The sequence below is a fragment of the Watersipora subatra genome, chromosome 4 (genome assembly GCF_963576615.1).
Source record: "Watersipora subatra chromosome 4, tzWatSuba1.1, whole genome shotgun sequence".
Lineage (NCBI taxonomy): Eukaryota > Metazoa > Bryozoa > Gymnolaemata > Cheilostomatida > Watersiporidae > Watersipora > Watersipora subatra.
Window position 1 is genome coordinate 51876483 of NC_088711.1, and position 23121 is coordinate 51899603.

At 36.0% G+C, this 23121-nt stretch overlaps 1 protein-coding gene and 1 long non-coding RNA gene across 2 annotated transcripts; both read left to right on the forward strand.

Annotated features, from left to right (window-relative positions):
• The first annotated feature begins 5016 nt into the window (after positions 1–5016).
• Positions 5017–7783, forward strand: LOC137395273 (uncharacterized). The gene is made up of 3 exons (XR_010978468.1): positions 5017–5136; positions 5326–5421; positions 7687–7783. It is a non-coding gene; the product is annotated as an uncharacterized lncRNA (long non-coding RNA).
• A 6750-nt stretch (positions 7784–14533) lies between these two features.
• Positions 14534–18145, forward strand: LOC137393026 (uncharacterized). Its single transcript, XM_068079409.1, has 6 exons — positions 14534–14563; positions 15237–15351; positions 15534–15617; positions 17334–17420; positions 17566–17695; positions 17920–18145. The coding sequence occupies exons 1-6, from the start codon at positions 14534–14536 to the stop codon at positions 18143–18145; spliced, it is 672 nt and encodes a 223-aa protein (XP_067935510.1).
• The last annotated feature ends 4976 nt before the right edge of the window (positions 18146–23121 follow it).

Genomic DNA, 23121 nt, shown 5'->3' on the forward strand with positions numbered 1-23121 from the left:
CTTGTCACAGGCATCTCATCTACAATTTGTTCCATATGTGCAAATATATCATCAATTGATGGGTCAGAAAACTGTATTTCCACAGTAGAAAATTACTGCATGAATGTCTAACATTAGTTCAAATCATACTTGTCGTTGGAGTTGCCTGCCCGCAGACAAGCAACTCTAACAACAAGGTTTACATGATTCCTTGCATGATTTGAACTAGTCTAACATGTATTATACCTTCGGTTGCCAATCAGTTTTATGGAGTTGTCCTATAGTGGCATGTGGACATCTCCATAAAAAACAGATTTAAGCAGGGAATTAAATGCCAAGCGGGTACTGGCTTTCACAGATGGGCGCATGAACTCATAAAAACCAGTACCCTAGTTAATTCCAAGACAATTGTTTCCACTATACATATATACTTCTTAGACATATATAATTTATACGCTTCACACATGCCGATATCATGAATTATTATTTATTTACAAATTACAACAATATTATACTTATTTGTTAGTAGAATTGGTTAGTCATATATGTACACACTGGTTCATGTATATAACTGAGAATCGATATAAAATTCTAAGGAGAATCAGAAAAATAAATTTTTCAACTGAAAATTCCGATACAAAGCAATTAAACTTTGTAGTTCTAGCGAAACAAAGAAATATAAATAAAAACATTAACTAATGATTTAAGTAAAATTGTTCATACATTTAGTTAACATCACGCTTCGAGATGAAGTGCAAAATGAAAAATAAAATCTAGTAGAATAATAGCTTTTCAGATTGCCATTTAAAATACTAATAAATTCTAACTGCTAATCACCTTATTCAAAGTTTATTTTAGGAAAGATACCAGCTGCTTAATAATAAGCCCAGAGTTAATAAGTGCCTCTCGTAGTTGAGGTGAATGGATTATGTTGCAGAAGGATAAGAATGCTTGTAAGCTAAGAAAGAAATTGTCTTGATACTGATAGCTTATTGAAGATTTTAGCTTCACAAGTGTTGCGTTCCGTTGCTCTGCAACTGGAGTGTTGATAGCTTTTAGATGTTCGTATGCATTTATATTATATCCACCGCAGCATCTGAATATATTTCTCCATTCCAATAATCTACAAGTACATTGCATACAAATATCATAGAATACAGAATGAAGTGTGAATGTGAATTTTACCTCAATAGCCTCAAATAAATAAGCACAAGTGAATGCAAATGGTAAAAAAATTGAAAGAAGATTTTCGCAAATTTCATAATAGCAAATGCTCTCTAGTCATTATAATTTCTGCTAAATTAATTATCTACACACATGGAATTTATAACAAGGAATTTTAATACTTTTTGAAAATCTCAGTTAGCATAATCATTGTATCATATCTCATTTATATTAATGCCAGCATCACGGTTCCCATAAAGCGATCCAAATTAGTCGAATATGTTAGTTGAGTACATGTTACGTTAAATTAGTCGAATATGTTAGTTGAGTACATGTTATGTTAAATAACATAGATACTTACTTAATCCTTCTAATAAGTTAGTATTGAGCACATCTATATGGTTGCACTCATGAACAATGCTCCATGTGCAAATAACATCTCTGAACAACATCAACTGCTGCACTTGTTCATTGTAAGAGGAATAGTATGAACCACAAATATTTATGACGACTCTGAACCCATGTTCCTAAACACATTACACCTATATTACACAGAATAAAGGAAAGACATGCATTTCTACAGGGTTGAATGTTTTTATTACAACTTAATACAGGTTGTTTTACGGGTCGTAGTGTTGGAAAAGTATACCAAAAATTTAGTATTTACACCCTCTTATGAACTGAAAATGACCTAATCCCTGTAAACATACAGGTAAAAGCTTTAATCCAACAAAAGAGTTAAATGGGTTTACATGCAAACATACTTTTAATTTGTAATTGTCACTATCAAATTCAGGTAACAGTAGCATCCTCTCAAAAACTGTGATGCAGTCATGCACAGAAAAGGCTGATCTATATGTCTAGTTGCTGTATGTCTATATGCCGATCTATGTCGTAGTTTTGAATACTACCAATACGGTAATATTCAATCGCTGATACTACCGTGGCCGTAGTAATGAGAACTGAATACTACTTCATACGTAATATCGAATCATCGCTGAAACCAGTTAGTTGTTTATAAGAGTTATCTTCTCTTTCTCACATTCATGCCAATTTTGTTTCTATGGTATTTTGCTGTTCATGCGGTATTGTGTCTATTCTAGCGAGTTGCATTCAATCTTTTTATAGTAATTGAATTGATGCTGGACACGTGAGGTAGTGAATTGTAATAAAGGAATAATTATTTTTAACTTTTGCACATCGCATTTGAGCTGGACATCGGAGCTACAACATTCAAAGGTAGAGATTCAACTGTGAAGTTGTTCATAAAATAAATTTTACTGAAAGATTTAAATTTCTGTTCTAATTAATTAAAAATATTCATAAATGTAACAAATCAATCAAGGGACAGCCTTGGGCAGGCAGGCTTGTGTTGAACGAAGTGATGTATCGTAACGGTTTTTTTTTCATTTTAGTAATTAATCAGTAATTAATTTTTCATACTAACTTGTACTGTATGTTGTTAACATAATTCGTTTTTATTAATTGATAAAAAACAATAAATTTAATGTAAAGTTTAGTAGTACCTAGTTAGTTATGGGTATTAACATAACTAACTCCTTTTACTTGTTCGGTGTCTGATAGAGAAAACAAAATGGTTAAACAAACAAAGGTTATTTATGAATAAAGTTAGTAATATAGCCTACAGTAGAGTATCAGTAAGTATGAATAAATGAATTATATAACTTTCCCAAGCCCAGGCCAGTGATTATATATAGATAATCCTCAAATGAAATATTAAATGAATACTGTAAGTTAAAAATATAAAAAATAGTTAGAAAAATAATCCAATAATTGTAGATAATCAATATTCTAAAATAATAATGATAACTATTTCACTACATGTTACTCTATGCATTCACTTACGCAATCCCCTACTCTTAATGTGTTAGTTTCTAAAGGAGTGCTTACATGTTCTACACTATATCTAGTTGATATCCTTCAACCAGAAAATGTATTTATTTGAAGCTCATACATGTATATTTGTGTAGTCTAAGCCTCAGACTTAAAACGTGTGGAGTTGATGGTGCCCACTATCCAACTCCAAAATGAGCCAAAGGGTCATCATACAGCTGGCCTGTGTTGGGTAGTCAATGGGAGTAAAGGCACGATTTGTGTATTTATCGTGTGTATTTTGATTGTTTTAGCATGGCTAACTATGACCGGTATCTTGATGCCTGTCTTAAAGAGCAGGCGACTAAACGTCCGGCTGCAGACTATCAGGGCTATTTGAAAACATGCATTGCTGAGCAAGAGTCAAAGCGTAGCAAAGACAATACATGATATTCCGATTATCTGGCGACAGTACAGCAAGAACTAGGCAAGGCAACTGAAAATGGTAAGTACTGTTTTAGTTCATAAAAGTGTAAATCAGCCGGATAGAGTTCTAAGATGCTTTAGGAAAAGTGCAAGATTTTCAATGGCGATATTCGGCTTTTCACTTACCGCAATGCTTTCTTTTTTTACCCACTTGTTTCATGTTTCAGCACATATGGATGGTGTCAATATAAAGAGTGCCACAAGCCAAAAGATCACGTGTATCGATATTGAGGCCACCCAGAAAGCTCCTAGCTCTTCGCACTCCTTGAAAAACAAGCAAGATCCTTGTGGTAAACTCAATAATTAAGTCATACTCAGTTGTCATTGTTTTTATTCAAGCAATTCAGAAATCGGAAAAGTTGGGGGATTGGAAACCTTTTTAGTGCAACTCAGTAACAATAAAAAAATGCAGCATGGTCGCATTCACAATTTATAATGTCTCATTGCTATGCTCTGATATTCATAACTAAATGTGACTGTTGACTCAGGGTATTGAATGACTTGCTCCGCTTTCCTTATCAATGGTGCAGTATATGAGGCAATTCTATGTAACTAACCATGCACTGGTGCAATCATACCACTCTTTGACCATATTTTAGAATACCTTCACAGACCAGCAGGCAGATAAGTATCCACGGAAGTATGTGTAGACTACTCACAATACGTCAGCTTAGTGTCTGGTTAGTTTCAGTAGCATGGTTAAAGGCATGCATGTTGTTAACTCTATTAGATGTAAATAGTGTGATTGTTAGGCATAGGTATATCCTGACATTCACTTTATAACACCCCAACCCCACAAGAAAAATATAACTGCACACAACAGTAACTATTGTGCCATGCACATACTGAGTAGGGTACTTACAACTTTCATGTTCATTACAATTAAACGACTTCCATGGATCATGGCTTGAACAGCAATGTCTTCACTCAACCCATTGGAAGCCATCATCATGGCATAAATAGTCACCATTGCCCAAAGCAAAGGCCTTTTGTTAATTTCAATACGATCATTAAGTTTACTGAATGACTCAAGGTGGATAGGCTTATTTTCCTAGCCACCCTCTGGCTAAGAATCCAAAACCTACTAGTAAAATTCATTATATGGCAACTTCCTCAAAGGCCTAGATGTGCATTATTATAGTATAGGTGGTGATTAACTAGCTGAGCTCTATATAAACAGAGTTATTAAACTGCAAGACCAGTTAACAACAAGGTATGAGATATGTTTGCTTACCAGGATAGTAAAGAACTGTAGTTGACTGATGGCAATAATATACCCTCACTCACATTGAAGCTACACAGCAATCAGCAAGTGAATCTCTTTATGATTGAAATCCTGTTTCTAGTATCAAGCAGCCAATGTTGTATTTTCCTGAATTCATCAGCAGCATGATTATTGCCTGAGCCTTGCCTGACTACTATAGCACCTTAGCTACCACCGTAGCCAAATGAGTTTGCGTGATAATATGATGTGTGCCTCGATGGTATTTTGACTCCTTTGAGTTCAATGTGAAATTGTTTTCCTTTTCAGAGAATATAATATAGAATCTGAGCCAAGAAGAACAAGAAGGACATTTATAGAAACTAGTGAGGAGGAATGGGGCTTGGTCAGAAGTAGATTGTTCAGTTTGTTTCAAGACGGAATGGCCATAATAACTGCAGTACATGATTTAGGTAGCATTTTTGTTATTTGGCAGAACTTTCCAGAACATTGATTTGGATGCTTAAAATTGTCTCTCCTATGACTTCTTAACACAACATTTGGCGGCTTAAGATCAAGAGCTCAAGCCATTAGGATAGTTCGCCAACAATTGACAGTTGTATTTATTGTGCTTTAATTTACTTAATAATTGCTTTTCCTAGGTCAAAGATCAGCACATTATTCAAGCACCGAGTGCCGGGATTGTCTAGGGACAGAGAGTGAATCATATGAACAAGAGATATACATAATTAATCAGGGTTAGTTGAGTGTATACTGGTGATGCAGGACAATGGCTTGTTGCAGTTGGCTGCGGCGTGACAAAACCCAAACTGCATAATCGAATGTGTTAACAAACATCCTTGTAAAGTGTGTGGTTTGAAGTATGGACCATCAGGGCTTTATGATGTTGCTGGCCGACAGGCATAAACAATAATGATAGTGAGTGTTGGACTCCCCTCCATGCCACAGCCTCTTGTGGATACATAGTATATTACCAGGTGTCTTTTGATTGTGGTTAACGGCCCAGTCAATCCACATACCAGAGTTTTTGATGCTCCTAGAGTCACAAAGCTCAAAGTATGATATTTGTTTAGTCGTGTCATGTTTTACCACACAGTTTTTGTTCCTTTCATCACTTTTTTATCAATTGAATGACGGTTCATGTGTATACCCTACAGGATGAAAATATTCGTTGGTCATAAAAATTCGTGATTTCGCGAACAGTCAATCCCGCGAATTATTAAATTCAGTGAACAATTAGTTCTATTTTTAATCGCAAGAGAGAATAACTACTGCATCAAATTTAAAACTAGTCGCTAGCCTAGTTTTTAATGTAAATGCTAAATGTAATTGAGTTCCAAAACATTTTTAAGATCATTGCCTGAGCTTTGAGCTAACACCATTGGCAATGCATCACATTTATTTACAAAATTATTCGAGGTTGTCACAAGATATGCAGAATGGCGTCATCGCGAAAATAGCCGCGAGGCAGAAGTACTAAACGTAGCCGAGTTCCAAAACTTCTTTAAAATCATCGCCAGGCTTCGAGCTTTATTGCCATTGCGTCAAACTTTGCAAAATTATTCAAAGTTTTTACAAGTTATTCGGCATGGCTTCAGCATAGCAAAAAAGCTCTCCTAGTCTTTTTACATTAGAATCAACCCCATCAATCTCTAATACCGAAGTCAAGGATGATCATGATTCTGATCTGGACATTATGGTATGTATTTGATTTGCAGTGCAGATACGTTTTTTCATAATCAACTGCATTAGTTAATTCTTTTGTGTAAAAACTGATCGCTTTCATCAAATACTTCAGCTATTGTTTTTGTACGTCCTCAACACTCATTAATATTTTTTCTTTTCCGTGTTTACTGCAGATTGACTACGAAAACTAGAGACAAGTAGTAATAATATTCGTCAAGACAGGAATATTGGCAGAGGCAACCAGTCAACCTAGACCCCTTCATCGACAACAACTCCTTGATATCGCTGTAGCAAACGTGATTAAATTGTATATTTTATTTCATGTATAGATGTATTATAATTTATTACGAACTTCGAGTGTACAAATAAAATATTTCAAATACAAATTAAATTTTACAAACGATGAATGGAGTAAATATTAACAGTTTAGTCCATATGGCAGTTGTCTAGCAATAAAATTAAACTGGTACTCTTGATATGTAAATACTAGCGTGTAATAGTGCTTTCTGACTAGTTATTTTGGTAATAGCAGCTCTGTCGCTGTCACTGTCTTGGGTATGTGTTGAAGGCGATTATCTCGCTACTACATGGCTGGTAAGGAAGTTATCATCAGAACTCTCCTCGTGGCTTGCTATTGCAAAGTTCTGCCGGTTGGCCAAAGATTTGTGCTCGTAAAGGCGTTTTCGTTTCTTTTTTAAAAACAGACATATTCTTCTCGTAAGTAGCTGCGGTCACTTCAACCTCAATTTCCAGACCTCCCTGAATGATTGGTGATCTTCTGAGAATGGCATCTACCACCCTTGCAATCATTGTTCTTCGGTGCATGATGAAAAATCTCTCTCTCACACTAAAACAAATAATGAAGCAGTAGGGATGGAAAAAATTAGTATTGCGTTTTACCGAAGAACCAAAGTAAAATTTATCTAATTTACTAAATGTAAAAAACTCATTACTTACCACAAGTTGTTGGCTTATCAAAGGCCTCCAAAGCGATGAATATTCGTGAAAACCTCTGGACGCAGCAAAAATTGTTTACCGTAGAATAGCATGATCACCTCGAAGTTGTAAGCTAATTATAAACCGGAACACGCGTTGTACGCATGCGTAGGAATATCTATTACTAGCCGCAATAGAGTTAACTTTTCCTAGAGCGTGGCAGTTTTCAGCCGCGAATAAATTCATACGCGAATATGCATGAAAAGACAATTTTCGCGAAATATAACTCCAATAATAAATTCATCCTGTAGGGTAATTGTGACCATTCAAATAATATCAAAGTCTTCCTTCTAAAAATAGGCAATACATTCTGATTTTAGGTTTCAGGCATCTATCCTGTTATGTTTGTCTGACATGCGGAATCAGGGAAGACCCAATACAGTTAATGCGCCTCGGATTGTTTCCTTTATCTCCTGATAAATTTGTTTTTTTCTCATTTGAATTTGTTGTCTGCTATGACTAACTTCAATGCTTTAGTGAGTTATGCAACTATAGCCAGCGCAGTTAACTTCAACACGAAGAAGAGTTTTCAGGTATGTGAGTAATGTGCTGGTTCATGGATCTTTTTTGTGTGTAGTAAACTTTGCATGCTAATTAAACTCATGCCATGATCACAAACAACCTTCCCCCTCATTTTCCAAGTGTGTATAGTTTTGAAAATGAATGTCTGTTTACTTATCAGTTAAAAATCTCTAACCAAGTGCATGATGTCAGTATTTGCAAGGGTTGTACCTCAAAACGCTTTCAATTGAGAAGGGGAGCATTTTCACATTTGGCACACAAGCTAATATGAACCCTCAATAACTTGTACAGCTTTTTTCCAAAATATCAGATGAGGAGTTTATCTCACAGCTTCTGATTCATAGTAAATGATGCAAAGCAAATGATGTATAACTCATCTAAATACTACCTAAACTATGCTATTATTACACTTCTGGCAATTTCTGAGCTAATTGGGGTAGTCTTCAAGCTTCAAACTAATATTAACATCGGGAATGATCACAATGTATTTTGCACTTCATATTTATTTACAGTTGTACAACGTAAGGCCTGAAGTTATCAATTGTGTCATAAGGGAGTGGAAGAGGTTGGAGGAACTAGCAATGAATGAGGAACATAATCTTCTGCAGTGTCCAGCCTGTAGCACAAAGCCACACACAATTAACGTTGATGGTAACTTTAAGCTATACCGCTATAAGAAAGCAGGAGGGTAAGTACTCCTATACTGCCCGAATTTTCAAAGAATATTGATGTATGGCGCTTGTGATTGTCTTTCAAATAGCACCTATAAGCAGTGTTATCTATAATTTTTAGGGTGACTGAGGTTGATTATAAGTCTGAGCTCATATTAGACTCTACTGATGTTGACAAAGAGGTTGATAAACTCAGAGGCAGTAAATCAAGCACAGCTATTCAAGAGGTGAATTAAAATTTGATGGCTCCATTTGGTTCACACTTAGCACTAACTTTCTGTCTCATGAGTACCATAAAATATAGTTCATCCCAATTGCAACAGTCAAATCACATCTTAGATGTGTTAGACTATTTGGTTGCACAAATATTTAGCTGTTAGTTGGAGTAAATAGCAGAAGACCTGTGGTGTAGCATTGGTATAGATGTTATGCATAAACTGCTAGCAGCATACCCAATATTTACAGCAATAATTTGTTGAGTTTTGAATCTCCCTCCCAAAATAAGTTAAAGCTCTACTGGTATGGTGTGTTTCAATTGAACTTTAACAATGTATTATATTACTGGTCACCATTGCCGGATGTTTCAGCAAGGCTATAGATGAATGAGCTCGGCTACAATTTCTTAGCACCACTGAAGATGAAAATTGCATATTGAAATTTGAGTTGATTGTATCTTTCATATGAAGGTACAACACAAGACATTAGGATTTGTTCTGAAATTGGTAATAGATTGTGAAAGAGCACACAGTTATTCCTAATTTTGATACAATCATTGTCAGATACCAAAATTTTTAATAATTGGTGTGTTCCTTCCAGGCCTCCTACTGTATATAAGCACATCAATCACGTTTTTCTTCAAAGGTTGTTGACGATTCATGTGGGACACAAAGTTGAAAAATGCTAAAGTCGATGGAAAGGCCCAATATTCTAAAGATGAGACCGGTCTCATGCTAGAAACATGTCGACACGTGTTTATCCTGAAAGGACTGGACATGAAGAGAGGAGAGATATTCTAGTATCCATATATACTTCAGGTATCAGTTTTTATTTCATCTATATGTAAACAGAACTCTCTCCTAACGCTGCAAATCATAAATTTGACATACCATGATCATAAAAAAAACATTTTTGTTGTGAAATCTAAGCCAGGCGTACTTGAAGGAACTCTCATTTTCCTAACCTTTTGCTTTAAACATGCAATATCATATGGTCCAATATGGTGCAATTCATTGTTTTTACTTTGTTCTCTAGAAACAGTTTCCAACAGCACAGTTCTTTGCTTATGATGTTGCGTGTAGGTATTACCCTTGGCTCCAGAACTTTGATGGGGAAACAGCCAAAAAGCAAACTCCAATGTTATCCGTAATGCATGCTAAATCACACAAGTCGTCTTGTCAGGTGATTATTGTTGTTATACGGTATAATATAGCAATAATTCATCAAGTTTTGCCAAAGCCCTTGTTGGCATAATTTTAAGTTTACCCTCAAGTAGAAAATCCTGATTTCTAAATTTAGAAGATAATTTAGAAAAAATATTCAGACAGTTGTACAGTGCTTCCAAAAACCTGCATGAAAAAAGTTCTTTTTTGCTTAGTCATAGATAAACTACTGATGTAAGATTTTGGCACAGGCAAAGCGGAAAACCACTTTCACTTCAACAAATGTTGCAATGCCACCAGACTCTCTTCCAACCCCCCACAGTGGTTGGCTCAGGCCTTAGCGATGTCAGTTAGTGAATTGCATTTTTATAACAATTGTTTTTTCAGATGAAATGGAGTGGTAAGGTGGTAAAGGTATAAACACACTAGGCGATTTTATCGCGAGCGTCATGAAGAGGGCGGAAATATCGCTAGCGTGTGCATAAACACACTTGAGCGATTCACCAGCGATAAGTATATAGAGCGTGCTCGCAAATAGCCAATAGAATTCTGTATAACTAGTTACTCCGGAGTTCTTAATAATTACAAGTAAATATGGCGCTTACAAAACAACGTCGTCAATGACTTTTGATTCTACTAGGACTATCTCACATTCATAAATTGCGAATTACCAAAAGAAACAAGAACAAACTTTTTTGGATTCAAATGTCTAACCTTAATAGAGCGTTGCAAGGTGGTTATAACAGTGTTTTCGAAGTTTACCAACGCAACAACTCCCACGAGCACCTTTACCGAGAAGCTGTCCGTGTCACACCCCAATGCTTCAACCACATATTAGAATTTATTAAAGAAGACATTGTTAAATCGGACACCCAGTTGAGAAAAGCTATATCAGCAGAACTGCGACTCACACTCACTCTACTCTACTTAGCCACCGGGGACAGCATCAAATTGATAGCCATGTTTTTTAGAGTAGGGCTGTCCACAGCGAGAGAAATAATTTATACCACTTGTGATTCTATTTGGGATCGTTTGCGTCATACTTATCTGGTAACTCCATCTACCGAGGATGCCTGGCTCGATATCGCCAAAGGGTAATTAATATAGATCTTATAAATAATTGTTCATTTTTTCTCAGTTAAATAAAAAATGTTGTTTAGTAAAGTGCTATTTTGTACCTGCTAAATTATCATGTATGAGAAAACACTGATTTTTATCTCAAATACTTTAGTTGTTCACATCAATTTATGCATCATGTAACATAATGTCTCAACAATTGATTCTATTTGTATTACAGATATGAGCAAACATGGAATTTTCCCAATTGCTTGGGAAGTGTAGACGGGAAGCATTGTCAAATCCAGGCACCACGTAACAGCGGCTCAATGTATTTTAACTACAAGAGGACTTTTAGGTAACAAAATGTTTGTAAAGCATTTCTAGCAGGGTTTTTTCTTATTTCGCCTCCCCCTCACCTTCTCTCCACACATTTCTTGTTTAGAGTAGCAATTTTTTTATTAGTGATGAGCCAACCTGTGAAATATGTTACAAAATATAACCATGTTGCCATTTGAAACCAAGTGTTGGGTCTTGGCAATCTGCTGGTAAACTAGCACATTACTTGTCATGTGGCAAATATCTTTTTAATTATTTTAGTGTTGTACTTATGGCAATGTGCGATGCCAAGTACAGATTTACGTATGTTGATGTTGACACTCCCGGACGATTTTCTGATGGGGGAACCTTTGGCCAGTCTTCATTAAACGCTGCAATGGAGTCTGGCCAGCTCAATATACCGTCCCCAACAAACTTGCCAGGTAATTAAAAATTTTGTCAAATCACAAATTTCTTGCCTTTAAATATTTTCACAAAGTGCTGAAATATCACTTAATATTCATCGGCATCCTGAATTTCCCAGAGTGACATGTACAATAGGAGTCATTTGATGATTTTGTATTTATTTCAGGAACTTCTCAGCCATTACCATTTGTGATGGTAGGAGATGAGGCGTTCCCTCTTAAGCCATGGTTAATGCGGCCATTCCCAGGGAGAGTGGTAGACAGCCATGGCAAGAAGATTTACAACTATCGGCTAAGCAGGGCACGGAGGACCATTGAAAATGCTTTTGGCATAATGACTTCTAGGTTAGTGTTCTCAATACACAAATCTGCAATCTACTTTACTGCTTGAAACACCATGTGCAAAAAATATTATTATATTAGGCACTATGTGACATTTTCATTATGCGCTGTTTACAATTTGCTTCACTTGAAATTTTTTAGATAGAGATGTTTGAGGGACAATACTCTAGTCATGTCACCATATAATGCGAAGAGAGTTATCCTAGCAACTTGTGTTCTCCACAATGTTATGAGAGAACAGAACATAAACTCATACCGCCCACCAGGGTTTGCCGACTCCATAGCACCTGGAGGAGAAATCGTGGAAGGTATCTGGCGACGCGAGACACCTGCTCATAACCGCAGACAAACAAACCGCAGCTACAGTCAAGATGCCGCCGACATCAGAAACCACTTTAAAGCATACTTCACTGGACTTGGGGCTGTGGAATGGCAAGATGCCCATGTACGCAGAACGCAATGAGCTCTGTTGTTGTCTATTGTATACAATTTTAATGTCACAACAATTTTAAAAGCAAATACACTATTATATTATTAAGCAAAATATTATTATATTATTAAGCAAACTATTATTATATTATTAAGCAAACTATATTTGTTATTATAATATCAAGCAATATATATTTATTATTATATTACCAAACGATATATATTTACTAAGTTTGTATTAAAAATGAAATCATAATATAAAGCTAGCCGTTCAACTCCTCAGTGTGGGCAGCATGTGCACTTCTGGTAAACTTAGCTCTGAATATTATGTCCCTTATCTCTCTTATAACTAGCTCCTGTTCTAGTTCTCCTTTAATGAAGCGAATGTCTCTGGCCACCTCTGCTCCAAAACTGTCAAGTCTATCCTCTTGATCCATTGAATCAAAGCGTTTAAGCAATTCCTGGCCAAAGTCAACTTCGGCACACTTCCTCTTCTTACTCTTGGACGATGAGGGAGCTTGGGATGTTTGGGAGGCTGATGCAAGTGAGGAGATGTTTGTAGATGGGCATTCTTCCTCATCTATGCTCACAGCAGTCACTTCCTCTAATGTACTGATGGTGCTCGTAGTGCTAAAACGACAAAGCTTATTTTATTAATTTTTTTGGTGTTAATTTATGCATGTGCATCTATTTGCAAGCACATAATAATTGATTGCAATTACTGAGCATGCACGTGAGGCTGACAACAGCTGCTGTAGATCAAAATTTCCTTCACTCATTTTAGGTAATGGTTCAGATATCCAACTAGTTCATTTATATTGGCAATCAGATTATAAGTCTATGATTCAAGTCTATACTAACTGCAAACGTGTGTCCATTAACTAACCTTGGTCGATCAACATGGTCTTTCAGCCATTTCAGAAATGGAAACCATTTCCATTTTGGATCTGGGCAAGCAGCAGCGCCAGACCGCTGTGCTCTATTATTTTCAAGTACGCATTTTTTAAACTGATCACGCAGCGACTTCCATTGTTGTTTTGCTTTTGTTGCTAAAACAAATAAATATTAGTTACATTCCGTTAAGAAAGCTACTTTAAACTATTTGATTAAATTCATCCCACATATGTCATGTAGCCGATGTACTTAGCATAGTTAAGTACAACGGAGCCGTTTACATAATAAACAATAATTACTTACCATTCTCAATATGACCAACTTTCAGCACAATTGCTTCCCAAATATTATTTTTCATGTGTGAATCTTTGTAGCTTTTGTGTTTTGTATCATATAATACAGGATTTTCTCTTATTAACTCGATGAAAAGTTCAATGTTCATTTTGCGCGTGTTCAGAAAGTCGTACCTCGGACCGTCGTTAACAAAGGAAGAAATATGGTACGCGAAAATCGAAGCATCATGGGGGAATAAAAACAACCAATCAAAATGCACCTCACGGGCGATAAAGTTGTGTAGAGAAAGTCTAGCGTTATCGCTCTGCATGAGCACGCTGAGTGAATTCCAGCGCAGATTAGCGCCACGCAGCGCGATATCGCTCTAAATATCGCCTAGTGTGTTTATACCTTTAAGGGAGCTGGTCGCTCAACTGGAGAAACCTGTGAACAAGCTAACAGTTACCTTTCATGTTTAGGTTCTGTCACTCGAAACTCTCATTCTGCAGGTGCGTTTTGTAGCATTCCATGACTGACCATTTCATGAATTCCGCATAAGTTATTTAAACAGTTGGCATTGCTAGCACTGACCATTGTCCGACATGAGTTTCACCAACCATTCACTCACTCAACATTCCCAGACAAGCTATATTATCAGGCAAGGGACTTCATATTGTCTAACCCGACCCATAATATAAGTGACAAATTCAGGCAACTCAAATGTCAAACTAACAATTACTGCCCTAAGCACCAGATGTGTTCACCTTTTCTCTGTCACACATTTGAGAAATGCCATTTTGGTTGACTCAAAGTGAGGAGGGTGTTGTTTTGGCATAAGATTATGGTTAATTGTGGATGATGGTTGACCTGAAGCCTACCAATGTGAGAGTAAGCATCATGTCATTTCGATAGCAGATTCTCATTTGTCTATGAATTGTGTCTGGTCAGGTGTCTGAGACTTTTGTGATTACCAATTTCGACCTACACTGATGTATAACATTGACTGCAGGTGTGACTTGAATAGGGGGAAAGAGGCCAGCAACTTCTCTCAATAGACCGAGTAATTAGACAATGAACTGCTTGACCTCTCAATACATGCAAACTGAGACCCATTTCTGTTGTTATGATGCTGTGATGTATGTTTGGATACCTATCTTTTCATTGTCTGCACTAGTGCGTAGGGAGAGGATAACTCAGAGTGCTAAGTTCTGGAATAGCCGCAAGCTTTTGGAACTTCCAGTGTGGATTGCAGCACAGTTGAGCAAGGTAACAAGGTGTATTTCATTTGAGACTTAGCAATTTGGTTAACAGAATTTGTGAGTATTGAGAAGAGTATTGGTTACTAACACTTCTATTTCATGTCTAGAAAATAATAAATGGAAGAAGTTCCATATCTGAATTTGTTTCTGATTGAAATAATTGCTGTGAACCATATCTTCATCCGGGGGAAACAGAACTAATTACCTTGATGCCAGGCATGATCGGCAGAAGCTTGCATCTGGACTCATAACTCAATCAGGCTAACCAATGGGAAGGTTCAACCAATACTTGTATTTTGTAGATGAAGAGAGAAATTAAGGAAATGGAGGAGCAGTTTGTGGTGATGTGTGGAGACTTGAAGAAGAGTGAGGCTCAGATTGAACAGCTAGGAGAGGAATATTCCAAGATTAGAGAAGGTAATAACTATGTTGGCATTTGCAATACGGTCCAATTGGTTGCATTCGTTCAGGGTTCACGGTACAGAAAACCAAAAAATCCAGTGTTCAGTCCCAGTACAGCAAAAATAATTATTTTGCTTTTTTGTAGTTTTTCTGCCGGTGGAAATGTAAATTAGTTTATTTTTGGTATTCTTTTCTAGGTTATATAACACCACAGGAGCGGAAGATGGAGGAGCTTGCCTGTCGCTACAAAAGATTAGCATCAAGTATATTGAGTGACCCAGGTAATAATGTACTTTTTGACAGAAGTTTTAATCCATCGAAATCAGTGGTACACATGCCAACTGATATTCAACATTTTTCATAAGTTGCCGTAAAACCTCTAATTGAACGCTGCCTCTATTTGAACGCCACCTATATTTGAACGTCATCTCCAATTGACCGTCACCCTGAGAAAAAGATTGAAAAATAGACCGCCACTCTTCAATTGAACGCCACCTCCATTTGACCACCACTTTGACCTTATTTGATCTTCACGAGCCCATAATATTAACTGATCAGTAGAAAATTGTCCACAAAAATGTATTAATAATGAATCGTTTGTATCAATAATAATTAATTCTCTCATTTAATTTCAAAGCTTTTCGTGAATTTTTCTGTTAAAACTTTGAACACGACACCATAGAAATAATCAATAACGATCTCAGGCTAGAAGTAGTTATCTGTTTAACTCGTTCTTTCTACTTCGAAGAAGCCTACATGTAAAAACGGCTTAAATTTACAATAGTAGATGAACTTTCAATGCAACGTTATAGAAATAATTACTGTCACAAGCTAATAGTGGTTCCTTGTTTGATGCGGTCGAGCTACTTCGATCTAAGGTTACGTTTACTAAGCAAATTTTACGCGTTGTGTTCGTGCTAAATGCAGCGTGTTAAAAATATGATAAGAACTTTGTTTGGATGTTAGTATCGACTAGTTCAGCAGTGCAAAAGAAGAGTTGAGGTCAGAAGATATTGTAGAAGGTATTGGACAACTAAAAGACGTTCGTTTCATCGAAAGCAACAATCAGAACGCAGCTATCCGAGCAAACGATGGAAATATTTTTGTGTTAAAAACGTTAATTTTTGTTTCTGCATGTAATATAAGTATAATTCGTTTATGTCACTTGTTCATAAATATTTGTATCATTTAATAGATTGTTATTGAATAATTTATAAATAAGCAGGTCTATAGCATGTTATTTAATTAATAGCGTCCTTGCAGCTATCTTAACACGGCTTACGATAGATCGACGCTCGTAACTCCACTTCTATTGCACATAAAAAGTTAGTTTTGTATGTTCTCGAAGTACATTTATTAAGCGATCTTTGACAAGTTAGAGGCAAGTTAGCAGATTTATTGCATCCAAAAGGTTTAATATCGCTACACTGGAAAAAGAGAGCAAAATATAGGCGACATTTGTTTCGCCCGTACTAGTGCTAAATTTGCCTTCTGAAAATTTTGACGAGCCATTTGAAACATACACCGCCAGCCTATATTTGAATGCCGCCTCCAATTGACCGCCACCTTAAAAGAAGAGTTGGAAAATAGAGCGCCATGCCGTTCAATTAGAGGTTTTACGGTATGTTGAGCTGCCTACCCTTGACTGTGAGGGTAGGTCTCAAGCCATGTTTAGTTCAAAAAGTTAGCCAATAACTCCACTTTCTCAAAGGACTAGACTTCCGTCATGTGCAGCAGTGAATCTACAAAGAAATATTTCCGGCCCAAACATCTACTTTAAAGCCTGGAACAACGGCAGAAACAAATTCTTTGGCCAAAGAACAACTGACCCAAGCAACTTCACAATGTTTTACTAAAGGTTATTATCATGAGGAGCTGAAATATAACCTTAGCTTCCCCGGTCAAAGCTTCTGCTGGATCCACAGACAACTCCAATGGCTGCGTTGAAAAACTGTTTTTACTCTCAACTTAAGCTATGGATATTGTTATTGTTTCAGATTCTTCCAAGACCAGAAAGAGACACCGCGACATGTTGACCAAAGTCAAAGGGCAGTTTGAAAGTGAGGTAGACAAGTATCTGTCAGGTAATCATTGTGGTAAATTTTATATCAAAATGTTTGAGTTTTAAGGAAAATTGGCTAGTTAGTACAACGTACTTATATTTATATATGATGGGTCAGAATGATTATGATCGTAGTTGTTGAAATATCATCTCATCATTTTGAACAGGTAGAAAGAAAGGAAAGAAAGTAAGCAAGAAGGAACTTCTCCAAGTCCAGGACACCCTATATTTTCCTTGGAGGGTTGCAGCACTCGAAATCAGTCCAGGATTGCTAGCAGCAGTGGATCTTCACCATCGGTGAGTTTGAAAAGTGCATAATTTTGGAAGGAACAGAGGGTGGCCAGCAGTTCTCATAGAAAATAAACTTCATACAGCTTGAAAGTCATTCCTTTTCCTAAAAATTGTACTTTTTACAACAGGAGAGATGAGGTGTTCTATTGCAGTTTCCTCCATTGTTTTTTCTCCATATTGCTTTGGCAACCTGCTTATTCTTCTCTATTAATTGGTATTTATTATTGTAGGATCAATAGATGTTATGAAGAAGTAGAAGTACTACTTACAGAGAGAGACAACCTCATTGAATACGTCAATGATAAGTTAGAAACAGGGCAGGATAAGTCTTGGTTGACCAAGGAGCTTGTTTCCAAAATCAGAGATTGCTTGCTAATTCAGATTGACCAGCCAGATGTAGATAATAATGTAGAGTTTGAGGAGCCAGAATTAGAAAGTGATGTCGATGATGATTGATCACAAATAACGAAGGCGTGATAGGATAGGGACGATATTAGGGGCGAATATTCATGGGCTGAGTCGTGACTAAAATCCATGCTTTTAGTCATGACTCAGCTTCAGCCAGTCAATACGATGAAGATAACAATTTAGCAGAGTATACACAAATCAGGATTATCAACAATAGAGCAATTGATGCTGTATTGAGTTGTCATTTATTTATTTAGTCATTGCTGCAACAAAGCACAATGACCTTATGTTAAGAGCGGAAACATGTAGCATCTTAAAACCCACCAGCTGATCAGACTAATAATCATCTCAATTTTATTTTGTTGCAGAAGTAACACCTGGGAGCCCTCTAGAAATCTCAAACAAACTTTGGCACTGCTAAACTATAAGGTGAGTTTAGCCAGTTACACAAGCAAAAAGTGCTTTGCTGAAAGTCTTATTGTTTACCTAATCATTGATAAAGATCGCCACAATCATGGAGTCAAATCTGCACCCCATTCATGGCTATAGGTCGCCCGATTTTTGTCACGCAATGCATTCATATCATACAAGTTAGTTGCAAGGACATCAGCCGAAAAGAGTATCGCCTCTCCAGCTGAATCATCATATAGCCATGTGTTTTTACTGGGTAACTAATGCACATCTTGTTTTGTCACTTCAGACAGCATTTCTTTACCGTTTTTCCTTCTTTTGCAGGAACATGTCCAGTCAACATGACCAGCAGCTCCTATCTGCCACCAGCAAGCATCCACATACACAGACATTCTTTACTTTTTTACCACAAAGTTGTATAATATAAAAATATGTAATATAATAGTAATATAATATATCAATTAATAATCAACAGAAAATAACACTTTGTTGCAATAATCAATTCATCAGATCAAACTACCCGGCTTGCATTATTCTATTTGAGGATTGGTAACAATAGGAAGAAGAAATAGAATAGAACGGAATCTTGCTTACTCTTGAGTGGAGTTCCCTACACAGCTTTGTTGTGATCCTTTGTGTAATCTTATAATTATGTTCAATAAAAGTGATCACAGAGACCCCCTACACATAACCACAACATTCTAACACAATTCTAACCTGTTGTCCAATCAGGTTGATTTATGCAACTTGCTCACCTGCTTAGTCCATACAAACCATCACAAAGTTTTCGAAGCCTTAGGATGTGCACTGATGTGGTCCAGAACAGTTTTGTAAATCACTGCTTTTTTGGTAAGGCAGTGATGGCTGAAAGTGTCATGGCTGTCTCACTGGTGCGGACACCTGCAGGTATGAATAGACCACTCCTATGTAAATAGATAATATTTATCTATTAATAACGAATTTCTACAATTCTTGTCCCAAATGTCTAAAAACTTGGTATTTATACTGCTGAGCCATGTTAATACTGAATATTATTTCAGTGTTGCTACATTTGCCTTAGTTCTCATGTAAAAAGTAAATGATATTCAGGATTTATCTCCCCCTTGTGTTGCCTGTCATAGTTGAATATTTTAATAATTCAACTCAGTAGATACAGTAGGCTTATTGAAATGCATTTTAGTAATTTTTACTTGTATCCTGAGAAATTGAAATGGTTAAAACTAGGTGCCCGACTTGCTTCTCCATACAAATCACAATACTTGTGGAAACCTATTACTTTATTTACTCATGTCGCCCTGAATAGTTTTGTGAGAATAAACTTTTACAATTTTTAGGCCATGTGTATAAAAACTTGGTATTTATACCGGTGAGCCTTGTTAATACTGAATATTACTTCAATATTGCTACATTTGCGTTAGTTCCCATGTAAACAGTGAAAGATATTCAGGATTTATCTCCCCCTTGTGTTGCCTGTCATAGTTGAATATTTTAATAATTCAACTCAATAGATACAGTAGGCTTTTGGAAATGCATTTTAGTCATTTTGACTTGTATCCTGAAAAATTGAAATGGTTAAAACTAGGTGCCCGAATTGCTTCTCCATGCAAATCACAATACTTGTGGAAACCTATTACTTTATTTACTCATGTCGTCCTGAATAGTTTTGTGAGAATGAATTTTTACTATTTTTAGGCCACATGTATAAAAACTTGGCATTTATACTGCTGAACTATGTTAATACTGAATATTACTTCAATATTGCTACGTTTGCCTTAGTTCTTATGTAAACAGTAAAAGATATTCAGGATTTATCTCCACCTTGTGTTGCCTGTCATAATTGAATATTTTATATAATGGATACAGGAGGCTCATTGCAATGCATTTTTTGTCATTCTCACCTGTATCCAAAGGTATCAAAATAGTTAAAACTAGGTGCCCGACAGGCTTGTTATGACATTCTCACCTATTGTCGCATGGCCTAGACTCACCTGAGAGGGGTTGTCCATTTTATTCTGGCTGATAACATATGTGACCCAGGCAGTCAGAATTTACAATTGTGCTAAAACCACATTTTTGAGTTATTTAAAGATTTAAAATCAGCAAATTCTGAGGATTTTAATGCATCTTAAATTTTTTTAAATTGGGTTATTTATACCCAGGTTAGGCAAGATTTAGTAGAGAAGGTCTCATGATAAACTAAAACTGTTGTTTTGAGTTTAATCAGAATAAAGTTGGTGATTCATGAACTGTAAATCATGGTATTTTCTTACAAATCAAAATGCCATAGCAACCAACCACTTAATCTCAACCTATATTGATGAAACCCGGCATTCTTCACAATAAAACCTTGAAACAGATGATCGTTGCATTTTTATCCTAATTCGATTGACGGTTGACATTCCAAAGGTCATGGTAAGGTTAACAATATATGTGGCTAAAAGCTCACCATCCTGGATATATTCATTAAAAGGGTATGCTTCAAACTGGGCAATTCTCATCAAGCTATATTGCTATGACTGCATATAATGACAGTCCAACAACTTAACAAAGAGCTGGATGTGTATTCAGAATTGTCCACCTATACAGAAGGTCGTGGTAAGGTCAACGATGCGGAAATATGTGATGCGAAAATATCAACCCAACTCATCAAGTGACTATTCAATCTAGAGCTCTTTTTATGTAGTTTAACACTCACACAGTGTAGCACGAGTACGCTGCAGAGATTTATTGTAGCACATTGGAGAGGTTTGTCTGTTATGCTAGTGGCAATTTGTCCCAACGCAACCATATCCAATGTTTCCTTCGGCAATCCTTGATATACAGTTCTAATGAGGCTTAATTGTTCAGATGACATAAAACTAGCGCATATTTCCCTACATTTGCACCCACTTATTAGTTTGATGTCAACAGCTAAAATGGGAATGTTATCAGCAGTGATAGGCTGATCGTTATTCTCTGTAATTTGATTTAATTAATTCGCATTATCGTTAGCAGCCACATACTGCGTAAGCAGCTGTATTTCTAAGGTTGCCCTATTATCACAATTCTCATCATCGCTTTCACTATGATCTGAGGCAGCTGACTCAGATTCTAAGTAGAAATACTCATCTAGCATCAACAAGCCGTAATTTTGCGATTGTTTATTTTGTTCTAGCCTGAAGCATTAAAAGAGGAAAAGGCCACATACATGCGCGCACCCGCAGTTAGAGCCTACAGTTATGATCTTGGGTTATGAAAAATTCCATAGCAACCACCATTGAACTTAAAACCCCGGATTTCCGTACTCGCGAATGACCTCTTGCCATTCCAGGGGTTTTAAGTTCAATGGCAACCACCGATATAGGTATAGTCAGAGCCATAGAGTTACCTCCCCCTAGAGTGATAACTACACGAGCGTTTCCGGTGCTCTTAAGAGGGAATTAAGAGGGAAAAGAAAACAACTCTAAAGGTTTGCAAGCTTTTTCAAACAACTACAACTTTTAAATTTCATATCATGAAAGAAGTGTTTTGTTGAAATAAATTAGGAAAAAAAATAAAACTGTAAGTGTGTTTAAATGTAAAATAATTAGCAAGTAATGGCTAAATATAATCTGTTTAGCTATGATTACAATGAAAAATTATTTAATAAATAAGGTAATAAAAAAGTGTATTTTATTTTTATATAATTATAGTTAGTAGAATTAAGTATAATTTATTTTTATTTAACATATAACAGCATTTACCACTTTAACTTTCAAACTACATATTATGAAAAGTGTTTTGTGTAATTGAAATAAATGAAAAGAAGAGAGAAAATAAAAACAACTGTAAATGTTTTTAAGCTTTTTTCAAACAACTACCACTTTTAAACTTCATATCATGAAAGAAGTTTTTTGTTAAAATGAATTAAGAAGAAAAATGAAACTGCAAATGTGTTTAAATGTAAAATAATTAGCAAGTAATGCTAAATATAATCTGTTTAGCTATGATTACAATAAAAAATTATTGTAATCATAGCTAATTTTTATTATTTTATTTAATAGATAAAGTAATAAACAGTCTATTTTATTTTTAAATAATTATAATTTAGTATAATTAAGTATAATTTATTTTTATCTAACATATAACAACATTTGCCACTCTAACTTTCAAACTTTTTGCTTGCTTACATCAAGCAAAGATGTCCACTAACTAGTGGACATCTTTGCTTCAAGCTAGTCTATGTATTTGATTGATATGTATTGAAATCTAAGATTACATGCAAGGGCTGTTTGTCAACTGAGGTGACAATGAATCACTCTATCACCATACAATGTCAATACTTTCAGTTGATGGCAGTCGATTAGCTTCCCATCACACCAATGTAATACAACCCCAGTATGACTATCTATCTTATCTATGAATAACCAATGATATACAGCCCCTCATGTGTGGGGGCTGTATATCATTGGAGTAACTGATTGCATTAACTCACTTACTTAACACCATCTATTCAGTGCCTTTGCAATGCATGTAGGTATTGAATTGCTTTAAATAATAAGCATATATTAGAGTAATAAACTATAATCATCATTTCTTTAATCTGAGCAATAATTACTATCTTAACTGGAAATTCATGATCATTCTCATGGCTG